This window comes from Topomyia yanbarensis, chromosome 2, assembly GCF_030247195.1.
Source record: "Topomyia yanbarensis strain Yona2022 chromosome 2, ASM3024719v1, whole genome shotgun sequence".
Lineage (NCBI taxonomy): Eukaryota > Metazoa > Arthropoda > Insecta > Diptera > Culicidae > Topomyia > Topomyia yanbarensis.
Window position 1 is genome coordinate 53,178,011 of NC_080671.1, and position 16,325 is coordinate 53,194,335.

Here is a 16,325-nt window from a genome sequence, read left to right on the forward strand (position 1 = left end):
TTTCTACGCATTAATTGGTATTTTATTTTATTGGTGTAGTTCGACAGTGCTTGTCTTTCCTACCTGATAAACTGGCTTATTTATTTCCATCTTTATTGCGAGCAAAGAGAGCCATATTTATCCAGAAGAAAGCCGAAGAGAGGATTGAAAATAACGAAATGTATGCAAGAGAAGCATGACAAATTTTTGCATATTTTTGTCTTCTTCCGGTAACATGATGCTGCCATTTGCATTGCTGCGTTCTGATCAGCAATACACGGCTATGTTAAAAAACTGTACAATAAAGTTAATTTAAAATGGTGAATCGACATCTTGTTGAATGGGATTTATAACATAAGTATTGTATCAAATAAAATATTTTTTTCGAGCAATTTCATCACAAGATGGCGGCTCTGCAGCATTTTCACCTCATGCGCGTTTTTTTGGGAGGGGTCCACAATCGGAAATCTATCTCCCGTGATTTTTGGACTAGCGCTAAAAACTAAAGTTTTTCTGATTCCTTATGTCAATAGCGATGTACGTAGGATTTTTTCGATATTTTGATTTTAAGCGAAATGGTGCAGTTTTGAGTGAAAAAACTTAGAGAATGTCATAAAAATCTACACAAAATCGTTAATCAATAAAAAGGTAAGCAATAAAAAATTTAATCCTGCGTACGTGGCTATAAAAATCAATTTTGAATATACTGTGAAAATTTCCAAGCGACCAAAAATCATTTGCTCGAGTTACATTTCCGGCCAGTGGTTTCGAGAAAAACGCGGTTAAAGTTTGCAGTACACATGGGTTATACATAAGAAGCGTTGCGGCAAAATTGAAAATTATATTTTTGAATTGTTTTCGTTCTCCATGTTTTGGGATATCATTTTTTACATCCTAAAGCACATTTTAGACTAATAAATAAAATATCGATTGTTTTAAAAGTCTACAGTGGAGTAACCGCTTAAGCAATTTATTATTTAAGATCCATAATTGACTAAAACGTTATTTTGCTAATAATGGTACATACTATCGAGAACTTTATAGAGTTGTATTGTTAGGCGCTAGCCACTCCAAGGGCTTGAAGAGCTTCTCTAACATTACACTTAGTAGTTTGTCAGTTCAGCCAAATCTGACTGTTCCAAATTAAATCAAATGCTTATAGAAAGAGAGTGGAAGCTTACATCTTTTGAAAAGTTTGTATCAGTTGCTGTTCTGCAACCAATGAAAAATGCCATAAAAATTATTTATTTGCTTCAGATAATTATGTCGTCCATGGAATGGAAATCTGAAATTTTAGCCTGGTGGGGCTTATTATACCATCCTACCCAACTAGTCTACTAACCATGCATATAGAATTTGGCAAACCTACTTTGCTGAAAATGAAGTAATTCAAATTATCAGCACGATTATCCAATCATGCCTGAAATACCAAAAGTCCAGTAATTTTAATTAATAAAAATTATAATTAGTTACTTCCTATAGTTTGCCATCTGTCTGATAATGAATTGACAATTATAAATTTACAAATTGAACCTGATACTGGATGCAGACAAAATTTCTTGGAGCAATCGTTCTGAATTTTACACAATTATTCTTCTTCACATCATTGCCCAGGCAACTACAAGAGCTTACTTGTGAAATGCCGTGCAAATATCTCAACGTTTGTCCAGTAGATTTTGAGTTATGGTGTATACCGCAAAACAAGATTTCGATGTGGCGCCTGACTGAAAAGACAAAGAATCTTTGCATCGAAAAAAATAAAGTATCCAATTTTTTGCCGATAATACCTTACACAACTCCCCTTAAGTTCCGATTTAAGCGATTTTTCCGTATTCAACTTTTTGCGTCATTTTGCCAAGTCATCTGTCTAGTCTCAGCTTTCACAGTTCTTTCATACCCTGTACAAATCTGTTCTATCATAAAGAATTAAACGAAAATTTGTACTACAGCAGAAATGCAAATCGTTCAAGATATGCTAGAAAATTATAAATTACAAAACATTACAAGCAAGCTCCGATAACATTTAAATAACGATCAATATGAGAATATTTGTTTGCCGTCATATTTAAAAGTGTTACTTAGGCTATATAGCATGGCTTCATTTACAATTTTTTATTCAATCTTAGTTTTGAACTCTTTCAAAAGCAGTAAAAATATAAATAAACTTCCACTTGCTTATGGTGTTCTTTGTGAGAAGATACAACTAGGAAAGGGAACAAATTGTGATTATATATTCTTTTCCTCATGTAAAAATAACTAAAAAATTGTGAGCAAATTAAACTTCACTCATTTTGATAGCCATAGGTAAACTAACGAACGAAAACAATTTTCATCTCTGAATCCAATTATAAAATTTCGTTCGACAGTTTGTTTCAATATGATTCGACTTCTGCTAACCTGCAATATAACTCTTCGATGTGGCGTTTTGAAATGAGCGTGTAGCACCTTCTAGATATAGGACGATAAAGAATATTTAAAAAAATGCATTTAAAATTCGATTACACCTGTTTTTCGTACGGGATAAAACTTGCTTACTTGCCCTCATATGGTTTGTGTGCAACATGGGCCATAATATTGCACATAAAGTTCGAAAAGTTGATTCAAATTATTGAGATGTATGCAAGAGGAACATGGCGGCCTTTTACACTGTTTTTATTTGGCTTCAGGATGCAGCCATTTCTGCAATGACAGGTACTAACGTCTTAGGCCGGACTAAACTCAGGCCTAAAATCAAAGATAGTACCGTGTGGCGGTACCAACTAGATTCAAGCTTACCGCTACTAGTGGTGTAGTTTTGCCTTTTTTTTCATTTATTAGCATTAATTGTCGATGATTTTCTACGCACAATATAAATATTTTATTGTTATTACGTTGGTGGCATAATTGAAACGTAGCAATACCCGCATAAATGAAAACCGTAGATGGATAATTAGACTAATTTATTTTCCACCATTTATCATGTTTGGGTTGTTTATAGGCTATATCCTGACAGATACTATTGGCTTAAAATTCGAACTATTAACAAGAGTACCAACATGCATTATATATGGTTACAGTACTATAAATTGATCATCTATAATTTAACCATTTTATTCTTAGATGTTGTATAACTATTGTTATACTGAATAAAAAAAATCCAAGTTTCTATTGTAGGAATTTTACAAAAACAATACGTCTAATAGTAATTACACCGTATATCACGGGTTGGTTGTTCGGACTATGTCACAAGTGGTTTGTAACCATGCGGGTAGGTCCAATCAGAACATAAAAAAATTCCGCTAAGAGATTTATGTAACAAAACGTTGCTTACTTCATAAAAATAATGTTTTTCGAATTATTGTGTCCGCAAGCGTGCACCATCAGTGTAGTTCAAGTTGATTCAAGACCTTGATTACTTTATCCGGGATTCCCGGAGCAGGTAGCCAATGTGTGGCTATAATCTTTGAAAGGCAACAAGTTGCCTAAACATACAAATTCAACCAATTTGGCACACGTTCTAACAACATTTTCACCTTTTAAGTCTCTTTGATATTTTTATGTAGGTAGTTTCTGTGTGTTCTCACTTATTTATCCGTAACTCCGGAACAGGAAGTTGGATTTACGTACCTATCATTTGAGGCTCAGTTCGTAAAAATAGGTTTAGCCATCTTCAAGAAACCACATCTGCACATTTTATTTAATACCCCGTACACCAAAAATGAACTTCGTGTGCAAAGGATGAATTTTTGACAGTTAATTGCGAAAAGTTTGTTTGACCGAAAGGTCATTTTTGATTGAACATTCTAAAATTTGAAGACGTCCAAACGTATGCTTTTTGCAAGATAAAAATGCAGAGAAAGCTCAACCAAAAATTGGGATGTTACATCAGTCATAAAAAAATCGTGATTGAAGATAAAATGATAAAAATACCCTTTACGATTAAGCTACAGTGAAGTTTAAAGTGTCCTCGAAAAGTTACTGTTTCTTTCCTATTTCAATTGAAACCTAACCGCGTAGCGAATTGTTGAAACCTCATTCCGTCACTTAAACACAAATTGATTAGCTGTGTTGATTACCTGCCTTGTTTACATTGCCAAGTTGTGTTGTTCTCGTTGCTTCTTTCAAGGATATTTTTTGTTGACTCACAATGTCATCGAGTTGCATTGATGAATGAACAAATAAAAGTGGCCAGCACTGATGTTTACTATTTGCCCAGTGACTAGTCAGGGTACCACCAGTATGTAATTATATTTATTTCAAAGTAAACAATAACACTCATGTCACCCCGGTAGGTCTAACCAGTCAAAACGCGATTAATTATGGAAAGGTTCAAAACCAGAATGGCGTTTGCTGAATGATTTTGTAGGTTGAGCTCAGCGAGGAGTTTGGCGTTTTGTTTTGCCACGATGATTGCTTGTACTTAATTTGAAAGCATGCCATCTAATGGTTAACTGGACTATAAAATTACTATGTATATTATATTTTGATGGATTGTCTGAAACGAGAAAGAGCCCCATTTCCGAGTAGCTAGTGGCGTGTGGGTTTCCAGAATGGTGACTGCGAAGGGATGATTTCTATCACTTCGCCTCATTCATGCTTCCACGCTGCACCATTTCAAATGATGATTCGATTTGTGTTTGTACATTCGGTCTGGTAATTCTTGGTAAATACGAAAGAAACTGTTTCTATATTTTCGTCTCAGTGTCCCATATGTAGTTGCAATGGTGGTCATAATAAAATGAGTGCAGACGTGAAATGGATTAGTTAATGTGCTTGAATTGATCCGATTACTTCACATAAAGGACATTGAAACAATATAATGATACACTACACTGCTCACGATAAATAGTATCCGGAATATATAATAATCGAACGTTACTACAACGGAGGTGCAAATCAAGTACTGTGTAGTATATTTTATGTGATTCAATAAGTTACCAAACTCAGAATAACACGAATGGATAATGGGCATTTGTTTGGATACAGGTGAGTGAACTACGTGTGTATTTGCTAAATATGTGTATATGAGCGATTGACGACCAGGGATTTGAGGAGGATTTATACCAGCAAGCATTTCTTTTACCATCCAAGGGACCATCATAAATTACGTAACGCAAAAATTGCCCACGATTGACTCCCTCTCCTGTAACAAATTGTCACAAATTTTTCTATCTCCCCGTTCCATATTACGTAAAACATTCCTTGAAAAAAATTGTTTCTTCAGTAAAAACCAGTTACATGACGATCTCCCCTACCCCATATGTCACAACATATCACAATTTGTCGTACTCCTTCCAGCCCTAAAAGCGTTACGTAATTTATGAATTGTCCCCAAACTATGCCAATGAGAGTCAAGGAAAGTAAACAACCTTTATGACCCAACAAAGAAACAATTTTTACTAGCAACTCGAATTTCGATTTTCATGTAAACCTGAATGATACATATACGTGAGTGCAGTAAAAGGTTTGAAATAAAAAAAAACATTCGCAATATGTACTGGAATTAAGAGAAAGTAAAATAAAAGAATGTACCAATTAGACATGAATAAATCGGTGTGAATCTTTGACAAATCGTATTGATATCTTATAAAATGTGAAGATCTTCTGTAGAAAATAACCATGTTTTTAGTTAGCTTAGAAGATGACTTTTTAGTTGAGATCCATAAATATTCTATATGACCTGTAATCGTTCCTTCTGAATACATAAATTCAACATGAAGACCTTAAAGTTCAAAAAAAGTTCAACCATAGTGCAAAGAACCTTGAAATCCACGATCAAATGATCAGTCAGCAGTTTTTTTTTGTAAATTAATCTTCTATAGCAAGAGAATAAATGGTGCCATACATCCATTTCGAAGGCATTGCTTTTACATCCCATATCATCCCAATCACGTGGTGGCGTACAGCCTATAACTCCCGACTGCTAGAAGTTATTCTTTGTGGGTTCTAGTCTTATTCTCTTCGTCTAGTATAGGAGGATCTGGAACTTGCGTTTAAAAAAAATTGTCCGTTTCAAATCTGACGTAGTGATAGTACAAATCTGCACATACTTAACATGGTAAATCGCCCAATATTTGCACGGTCTGAAGAAAAAGAGCTGTTAGACGTATCACTGTGCTCCCACAATATTTCGCATTAGTTTGTTGTATTGACTGGTTCCAAACGATCTCGAACAATTGTTATTTGATCCCAATTAGATCTTCATTGATCATGACAATTTTTTTTATTGATATCTATCTTAATCCAAAATAGAAGAATTAGGACCTTTACGAAGGACTGAGCGACTAATTTCATAATTATTGGAGTTTGCTGGCATTAGCAAATTGCATTCACTTCTAATCCGATATCTCTCTGGTTAAATAAGGAAATCTACCATGAATAACAGACGTTCAAGTTTGAAAACTTTTCAGCATTTGGATGGAAATTTCTTCAACTTATAATTGTTCACATGTCGACTAGATCAAACAAACAATAAAATTCACCTATTTCGACATCCTGCAGTGTAGATTTCTTTTTTAATTGGACTGTATAAATAACTTTTCCAATAAGAATGTCATATCTTACGATGAAAGTGAATATATGAAGCACTAAACCACCAACAATGTTACCCTTCTATTTCCTTCACGCAGACAAAAGCAACACCGTCCAGGAAGTGGACGAGTCGGACTGGAAAGGTGGCGGAAGGGGCGGCGGCTCCCGGTTAGCCATTGTCGGTTCCCCTTCGCTCGGCGGTGCCGGCATCAACCCAGCCAACGGTGGCACCATGCAAAACACCGGCAAAGTCAAGTTCGACCCACCGAAGGTGCCGGTTATCTTCGTACTCGGTGGCCCCGGTAGTGGTAAAGTGACCCACTGCGATACACTGATGCAGGAACGCCGTGGTGTCACCCACATCAATATGATGGACCTCCTGCAGCAGTACGCCATCGGTAACGGTGAGTCATTAGCATACTATCACAGTGCGTCCCATCGGTCTCATCGAATCGTCCCGAAGTATTCATTATTTATGATGGGAAAGCGATATGACTGCTGTTGGGAAGGGAACGTCCTGTGCTGCAATCAAGGATTTGTTATTTGCAATTCCAACCACGGTTTCCCAGGACTATGGCTGAAGCTTTCCCATTTAGCCATCGATTGACTCGGGCCTTTTTCCGATTCGATTTCATTTCAAGTGTACCTTTCATGTCCATATGTACGTAATGTCATGCAGGAGCTTGTTGATAGTTGGTTGAAATATTAATTAAGGTCAACTAATACTAGCGTGGACAACCGTTCAATTTCCATACCCGTGACCTGTACCGGACAAGCCAATTCTAATCGTTTCTTTGACTTTTTTCCCTTCCTCCTTTCTTGAACTAGCAGATATGCAGGACTTTTCCCAGCTATCATCCCGAACTGTTACTGACGTACTTATGCTCGAAATGAAAATGTCACCAGCTGCCAAAACCTACCTTGTCTCCGGATATCCGCGTTCCATGAGAGATGTGGTGGAGTACTCCGAAAAGGTAAGCGATTTAATCCACCGGTACAGTTGTTCCAGTACACGCCACAGTGTACCGTAATCACACGAATGTGCACACTGGTGATTATTTATGTCAATCTTTGAGTCAATAGTTATTGGCCAGTTAAGGTTTGTGGGTAAAAATAGTGTCTGCTATTATTAGCTGCTTGTTCACAAGCTGTTGACGTCGGCTAGAAATTTTCTAGCGAATCATGGGGACACAATGAAATAAATTTGTTGAGATAATACAAATTAGATAGTATTGCTTACTGGATCACCATTTGATGATTAACGATTCATTCGTTCATCTGGCTTACGTACAATTCAGCAAACAAAGCAATGCGCGCTCAAAAAATGTAAAAAAAACACTTTGTGGTATGGAATTTGAATACATTAAATATAATGCAAAATAGTGGTTAAAAAGTGAAGCCTTAGTCAAATGCGATACGAAGAAGCTTTTAAACATAAAAAGCGCTTCTTTGGACATAATAATGTCGGTGATTAAATCTCCTAGAAGTAAATGTGAACAAATAATTCTTCAAAAATAGTAAAATAGTAGGTGTTTTCAGCAAAATTGTTGATAATGTCATTTTTAACAACTTTGTTGAAGGCTAAACAAATGTAGTATGTCGAGATATAAAACGATATTTAAGAAATTTTCTCAAACCAGTTATTTTCGATAAAACTCTTTATTGTAAGCTTCAGAGATTTCTTTGAATATAATTGTTAATACACAGTGAATTTTATTGTTTATACACAGCAGAAGAGATTGATTAATTACAGTAATATCAGAATAAAAGTTTTATCTCTATAGTCTAATACATTTCGATATTCTGATTACACGAAGTATTCATGTCTGCAAAGAAATTAGTTATGAAATGTCTTCAACAAAGTCTTTTTTTCATTTTGATTGTATAGTCTTCAATCTTACGGTCTTTCCGTTCTTTTTTCAGGTTAGAAAAATTTCTAACCTTATGTGCTGTGGTTGGGAATCGAACTTAGGTGATCTGCGTACACCTTGTCGGCTTACCACTACGATTTCCCCCCCTCATTCAACAATGTTTATGAAATAGCATTTTCGATAATTTTGCTGAAACCATTAAATCTCGAACTAAAATTTAATTGAAGAATAAATACTTTATATATTACCTACATCTAAGCGAATTAACCGCCAAAATTATTTTATTAGAAAAGGTGCTGCTGTACGTTGTAATATGCTTCAAAGATACTAAACTTCCAAAGTTGCCATTTTCGAAATAATGTGATCGCGGCCGAAAAAAAATGTTTTCACGCATTAATTTTACTTTTCTTCACTGTGAAAACTCACAACTCCAGAACGAATCCTCTTATACAAAATGTTATTACACTATTGCAATATATATATATATATATATATATATATATATATATATATATATATATATATATATATATATATATATATATATATATATATATATATATATATATATATATATATATATATATATATATATATATATATATATATATATATATATATATATATATATATATATATATATATATATATATATATCATTAATAGCTACTAACTTGAAATATTTTGAAATCTTTAGTATTTTCAGTCCTGCCTAGAGGCTCTTTATATAATTGATAATAAAACAAAAATCAAATGCTTATAAAACCCGATCCTGACCTGCTAGAGACTAACGGAAAACGTCATTTTCCATAATTTTTTGCTTTGTAAAATATTATTGTTATTGTTAATCACATTGAGTTTCTATCTCAACTCTGTGCATTCTGAAAAGTAAAAAAAAAACATTTCAGCAAAAATTGAAATGTATGCAATTCTTCTATGAGCAAGTTTTTGTTTATAGGCAGTCAAATTAATCAAACTTCGCTTCCCATTCCATATATTTCCTAATCCATATTTCGGAACATCTCTTGAAAAACGATTTCATCAAAATTTGACAACTATGGGTTCTCAATGAAGTGGTCTGACGATATACTTCTATTATTGATTATTTAATTAAATTAGCCAGAAACCCCCCCCCCCCCATGACAACACCACTGCTCTGGATTAAATGTAATGTGAAAATATCACGGTATGTAGAGTCACGTCTCCTACTTCACGGATTCATTCTAACCAGTATTCCTTGTTGTCGTGTTCCACATTGCCGACGCATCCGTAATAAGGAATCCTATAGCTTATTAAATTTTGACTAACAGAGGCTATGCCCCAGTTAAACTCATTCCGGAACCGGTTCGAATTTCTAAATGGAGTCAGTATGGATTCCAAATCCAATGCAACAACCGATTCCGACTCAATCGGTTTCAGAATCGGTTGTTGCATTTGATTTGGAATCCATACTGAATCCATTCAGGATTCCGAATCAAATTTCGAATGGTTTGACCGGGGCGCTGTGGCTGATTATTTCGTCCGTGTCAAAATGTAATCATATGAGAACTACGTCACCAGGGGCGATGTGAAGAGCGAGTAAGTCATTTGTCGTAAATGCGGCTGTCGTTGAATTTGTATAACATGCAATATCATGACACTAAGATTATTTTGAATGATAGTGTCTCCGTGAAAGTTTTTTAGAAATTCAAAAGCTTCAGAATAGTGTATAGATTTAGGGGTTACGTACCTTTTCATTTTTCCAAAAATCTTAAAAAAATATTACTTTATCTGAAAGTACAACTCCTTGAGTATATTTTCAATGTATTTTTATAAACTAATCAATTGTCAATGCATTTTTATAAACTAATGCTTGTTATTTTTTCACTGAAGAATGTGCTATCAAAATAGTACAATTTTGATGCAAGAAAATCATTATTTAATGCCTTTAAATAAATTCAAACTTATATCAAACTTTTCTCGCAAAAACGTATGTAACCCTTCGAGACTGTACCAAGGCTCGGCTAGGCTAGTTCTCATACAAAAATTCAACACATGTTAAAATGTTGTTACACGGGGGTTTAAGGGCTGCCCTATGCTGATAGTGTCTTATGCAAATTTCTGCAGAAGGTTGAGTGCGGTCAGTAGGTAAAAGATTGTGATATTTCCACTATGCAACGATAGTGAGCTTAGTTTAGCTCAGTATATGGTAGGTTATGAGCAACCTCAATAGATGTTTAGAGGTTCCATTTCCTGACGATTTTCAGTTCTTGACCAAATATCGATAGATGCCTGTTCAGTAGAGAATTGTCAAATATGTGTTGCTAGAAACCGACTACAGGAAATTTCATTTCAATTTTCACTTGTTTATAGTTTGAAATTAAGTTTAAGGGGTTACATACCTTTTTGTGAGAGAAAATTCAAGAAAGTTTGACTTTACGTAAAGGCATAAAGCAATGATTCAATTGCATCAAAGTTATAGTATTTTGGTAGTGCACTTTTCAGTTAAAAAACAAGCATTAGGTTATAAAAGTATATTGATAACACTAGTTTACAGCATTTCTGATCTCGTTCATAAAACACGTAGACCGAGATTTGATATATTGTGACCCCCCCCCCCTCCTAGTAGACTTAACTAGGCTTTTACCAACCCCTCCCCCCTCCTCGCCAAAAGTCTACGTTGACTTTTAGATTTTTTTTTGTTTGTCGAAAAAGTGAAAGCACATTATAATGTTCAAATAAAAATCAACGTGAGGCGTTCAGAATTATTTGAAGCTTCTTATATATTAAGGACAAAAACAAACAACGATCAATAATGCTTTTCACATTGATTTTTTTGTCTTCGACTACTCAAATTAATTAGTACCTATTCAAGGGAATTTTAAATCAAAATATTTGTCTCCGAAATACAAAACTCGTATTTCGAGTTTTAAAATTACTTAGTATCAGTAGGAGTTCTACGAACACCGTGTAATATGTAATATAATTCAAGTGGAAATTCAAACGCTCAATTTTCTTTAAAAAGTGATAAATAATTAATAAAAAAATTTCAAGAAACTCGTAAATAACGTTAGAACCATTAGTCGCATCAAAATAAAATGTTCGGATGACCTTTAATTTAACATAATTATATTTCATGTTAATGCGCTATAACCGAAGATATAAGGATTTTACTAAACGTACTTTTTTCTTCGAAGGTGAAATCAACTTTGTCATTCTAACTCGAAAGCTGTTCTATTGTAAATTTTTTGGACTTCATATTCGGATTTAGCACACAATTTTACATCGAAAATGGGGGACAAGTTCAGATTTTTATTTTTATTTTATAAACTAGTTTTGTTTGGATCTCGTGCACGTGTGGTAACATTTGTCTGCTCGCCTATAATGCATCATGGGGGTCGTTTAGTTCTTTCATGTCTTTCACGTCCAGGTCATCATCGTTACAGCTGTCTTGGTGTCTGCGATCGGATTTATCTTGCGCCTGCGAGTGTCCAGTGTAAACCCGTCGTCATTGTTCCTTGTCTTGTCATTGTAACTTCCTTGTCGATGTTACTTGCAATTGATTTTAGGGTCCTACTAAAAATTGGGCCAACATTTGTGTTTCATGTACTGGTATTAAAAACTCTGTTTTGGGTTTATTAGTCATAGCTGAGTTTTCTATCGGTCTCTTCTGCATTTTCCGCGCAAGGTTGTCCATGGTAGGAGTTTGTCCCTCATGGGTGCATAGCGTAGTTTATTCACTAGTAGTTCCGTGAGTTTTGAGTGTTATGGCCATGTAGGAGGCAATAGGACTTTCGACCCTTATCCTGATCACAAGAACACCGTTAAGAGTATCCAGGAAGAAATTTCTCCATGTATCAGGTGTAACGGATTCTACTTCTCCGTATTGCGACATGCATTTTGCAATTAGTCTTGGTGGGGTACGCGGTGATAGGTGATGTAACCTTAGGGAAGAGTGAGGACACTTGATCCTTAGGGATATTTGATTCCCTGGCCATATCTCATAATCTATATACAAAAAATTATCACAATATAGGAAGAAAATTAAATTGTTGGACGTTTATAATGTTTAGAAAACAAATCTAATCTAATGGTTTGGAGAAGTTGTACAATATTTCAGAAAATATTTGTTTAAATTCATCTCGAAGATCTTTTTACAAATTTTTTGAACGGTTGTATGAGATCGGCCAACTAATTATATACGAATATTTTCAAGTGCGATTATTTTCTAAGGGCTTTTTAATAATTTTGTGCTGTGATTTTTTAGTATTTTTGGGAATAATGATTATTAGCAAAAACTTAACCCTTCAAATGGTTGTTATCTACAGCTTTGAGGTTTAAATGAAAGTGAAATGCAATTTTTTTCCGGGATTTTCAATACAAAATCTATCTTCAATAATTTGTCCAAGCGGATCATATATTTGGAAAGCAGCGGTTTAACTGTTTTTATTTTTTCGTATAGAGTAATCACTAAATACACTATTGCTTTGCAGATCCAGGTGATCAACGGTGTGATACTGATATCCTGGCGCCAAACAATCCTTCAACGTCAAATCGACTATGGCGCTAAGTTGGGCCACGTGGTACTGTCACTTGCGAAGATGGAACTTGAAAATTTTTTCAAGAATGTAATGCCAGTCGCTGACTATTTTGATCAAAGTGACATGCTTATTGCGGTTAGTTTTCGCTAGCGATAACCGCAACGAAACCATTTCTAAATTTACTTGTTGTTCTAGATAAATGGTGAACGCGCACCTTCAGAGGTGTACAAAGACTTCCGGGCGGCAGTGCTTGACATCCTTGGCGCACAGGAAAACCAGGAAGCGCTGTTGAACGGAGTTGCAGGTATGGGTAGGGGCGTAGACGACATTCCCGGCAGTATAGTTAGCGTAGAAACGGCACCTAGTCAAAATAAAGTTATTGCAGCTCCTGCACATCAAGTAGAAATCAATAATCGCGCTCGGTCACCAACACCGCCACCACAACCCGTGGCGGGACCTGCTGCATTACTACGACAGCAGTCCCGTGCTAGCCTAGGAATGCAGCTTCAGCCTCGTCAGGATAGTTCTACGAGGCTTAATGTGCCCACGATATCCGGCGTAATACCACCGATCATTTGGGTGATTGGCGGACCTGGTAGCAATAAGGCCACACTCTGCTTGAAAGCGGTTGGTACCAACCCCGGATGGGGTCACTTTAGGTAAGAGTAGATTATCGACTGATGTTTCTAGTGAGCGATGCATTTTGATTTTCGATTTTCATTGCAGTGTTGGGAGGCTGCTTAGAGCTATCGCTGAATCAGATCCACGCCTTGGCACGGATAACTATGCCGTAAAAGAAGCAATTACAGCCGGTGAAATGGTTCCTAAGAAGTCATTAGAGAGACTACTAGAGGCGCAACTATCTCAGTTGCACGACAAACGAGGAGTTATCATAGATGGTTATCCGAGAGATATGGAGCAAGTAGGAGATTTTGAGGAGAAGGTATGGTGGATTCTCGAACGTGTAATAGTTTCAAGGACAACTGTTAACTCTTACTGTAATTATAGTACAATCAAAAGCCGCCAATTATTTTACTGGACTGCTCGAAGCTTCAGCTTGGTCGGGGTAGACTCGATGACACCGTATCTTCCTTCCGCAGGCGACTTGAATTGTTTCGTGAGTTAACGCTGCCAATGCTGAAGGAAATGGACACCGCTGGACGGTTGACCATTGTAAGTACATCGACATCGAAGCGACCGTAATATATTATTCACGCTAGAAAAGGAAACTTTCAATGTCAGCTTTGAAGAAACTTGAACTAGGTACACTTCAGCATGTATGTGTTTGAGGGTGCAATGCGACATACAATTTGGCTTTACCCATCAATTGAGCCATAATTGCTTCATCCATTCTTTCATAATTCATGGCGGTGAAACTTTTAATTTTGTGTCATAGGGGACATTTATTGGAAATGTGGACAGATGATTCAATTTCAATTTATTTTATATATGTAAAGTATTCCGATTTCTAGCAAGACTTATAACAAAACCATACAATTTTACTAATTGCAGCCATAAGATACCTACTAATGAAATTCTTTATTCTTTATCCAAGGTCGATGGTGATACGGACAGCCCAACGGTGCAGCGAGAGTTCGAACGCATCGTTCGGGATAACATCCAGAAAGTGCTGCAGGACAACACTGGTAGTGAGAGCATTACACCGGTTAAGCTAGGCAGCTTCAAAAGTGCAATACAGCAAGCTCGAAAGCCGGATGATGCGATCGTGCATGATTTGGACGCCGACGTACCGGGAGTGGTGCCGACCATCAGTCATCACGTGAGTTTGGCAAACGGTCATCTCGGGGGAGGAGTCATTCCGACGGGTGCCAAAAATGGCTACATCCCCAATGGCAGACCGAATTTCCGGAACATGCTGGAAGAGGCGGATAATTTTGATTCTCATATGTGAACTTAGGGAGTGCATTTTAAATGTTGTAGCAAGAAGTACAAAGCGCGACGGTTTTGTTGATTCCGCGATTTAACCATATAAAGAGAAGCACTTATTATTTATAACACTCACGTAAAATAAAATCCCAAATAGAAATAAGAGAACTTTAGGTTTTTAAGAAAAATGAAAAGGAATATATATTTTTAAAGTGGCTGGGTGCCAAAAAGTTGGTGTAAATTTCAGTTTCTATAGTGGTAAATCCCACATATATGTTCAATAATTGAAATTAGTAGTTTGAAAGAGTAAATAACTTATAGTCGTTGAATATGATCTTTATATGATTAGTTTCTTCTAAGATGTCGAACGCGAAGAGTTACTACCAAAGAAACAATGAAGGGATTATAATTTTGTATGAAAATATTTTAGGCTTTTTTAAGAAACCTGCACCGATGAGTGTGTAAAACGCAGGACTCCTATTGAATTTTACTGCACGCAGTTTTTCTCACACGAAGCAATATTCTTTTTATGTTGTTTCGTATGTTAGGAACTGCGTGTTGTATGCTTGATGGATATAGATTAAATTCCAATAAAATGAGGAATTATCAGTCGTTTAAGATGAACAAAAATATCATGTGTAGAATATAATAGATTAAGATGATAACTATATTGTATGAATAGAGCTTTAATACTCTACTTTTAGATCACTTTATCACTGAACCAACAATAATAAATATGTTTAGTTGAGAAATATTGTTAATAAATAAAACCAATCGTATCCGAATTCTTTTGAGTCTTGCAAACAACATAGTTGTCGTCAAAGTAATCGTTACATTCAGTCGCATACGCCAGTCAGTATACCTATCAACAATCAACACAATTTTTTTTTCCTGAAAAGTGGTCGTTATAAGTTACTTAAACCTTAAATGAATGAAACTGCGATATGAGTCTATTCATTATTCATTTCATGTCATGTCGGAGGCTTTATAGGTGAACATATTAATTGGCACTATACGCATAACTGTCCCATGTGCTGTGGGATTCCCTATACACATGGGACAATTATGCGTAGAGCGGCAGTTAATTAGCTTCATAAGGTTTTTGCTCTGATAAACTTAACAAACTCGTATGCAGCCTCTAATCATACTACCCGAGCAAAGTTAAACATCAAAATTACAGCAAGTAGACATCATATTTTGATATCAGCCATCAAATTGAAATTTTGTTTTGATATCGGTTTAAACTTTTTCAGAGATGACATCATATTTTGATCTCACCTTGCTTTGAGATATTTTAGAAAAAAAATGATTGTTTCTATTTCTTTGGCAAGCATCAAATTGATTACTTATTTTGTTTTTATTCAAATATTTCAACATCTCAACGAGTTTTCAATTTGCTTTCACTGATAGCATAAATAGTTCTCTATTTTATGTAATAGGACAATGTTTCTGCTTTTAATTTGGATCTTTTAACCGTTAAAACGACCAAAACGATTGCAACCTGAGTAATCATTACCTACTACATCACAACATCAAGTTTAGTTCTCAATTTGATATC

General features: G+C 35.5%; 1 protein-coding gene across 9 annotated transcripts in view; it reads left to right on the forward strand.

The window, feature by feature from the left end:
* The window catches only part of LOC131685041 (adenylate kinase isoenzyme 5), a 34,884-nt gene extending 19,374 nt beyond the window's left edge, over positions 1 to 15,510 (forward strand). For 3 of the 9 annotated variants that reach the window (XM_058968415.1, XM_058968416.1, XM_058968417.1), the window contains exons 2-9: positions 4,761 to 4,944; positions 6,588 to 6,893; positions 7,318 to 7,463; positions 12,833 to 13,015; positions 13,076 to 13,539; positions 13,607 to 13,823; positions 13,889 to 14,053; positions 14,436 to 15,510. In XM_058968415.1, the coding sequence (XP_058824398.1) occupies positions 4,923 to 4,944; positions 6,588 to 6,893; positions 7,318 to 7,463; positions 12,833 to 13,015; positions 13,076 to 13,539; positions 13,607 to 13,823; positions 13,889 to 14,053; positions 14,436 to 14,792 (1,860 nt within the window). In that variant the 5' untranslated portion in view covers positions 4,761 to 4,922 and the 3' untranslated portion in view covers positions 14,793 to 15,510. The remainder of the gene's footprint in view (positions 1 to 4,760; positions 4,945 to 6,587; positions 6,894 to 7,317; positions 7,464 to 12,832; positions 13,016 to 13,075; positions 13,540 to 13,606; positions 13,824 to 13,888; positions 14,054 to 14,435) is intronic. The other 6 variants (XM_058968424.1, XM_058968421.1, XM_058968423.1 and 3 more) reach the window with 4 other exon arrangements.
* The last annotated feature ends 815 nt before the right edge of the window (positions 15,511 to 16,325 follow it).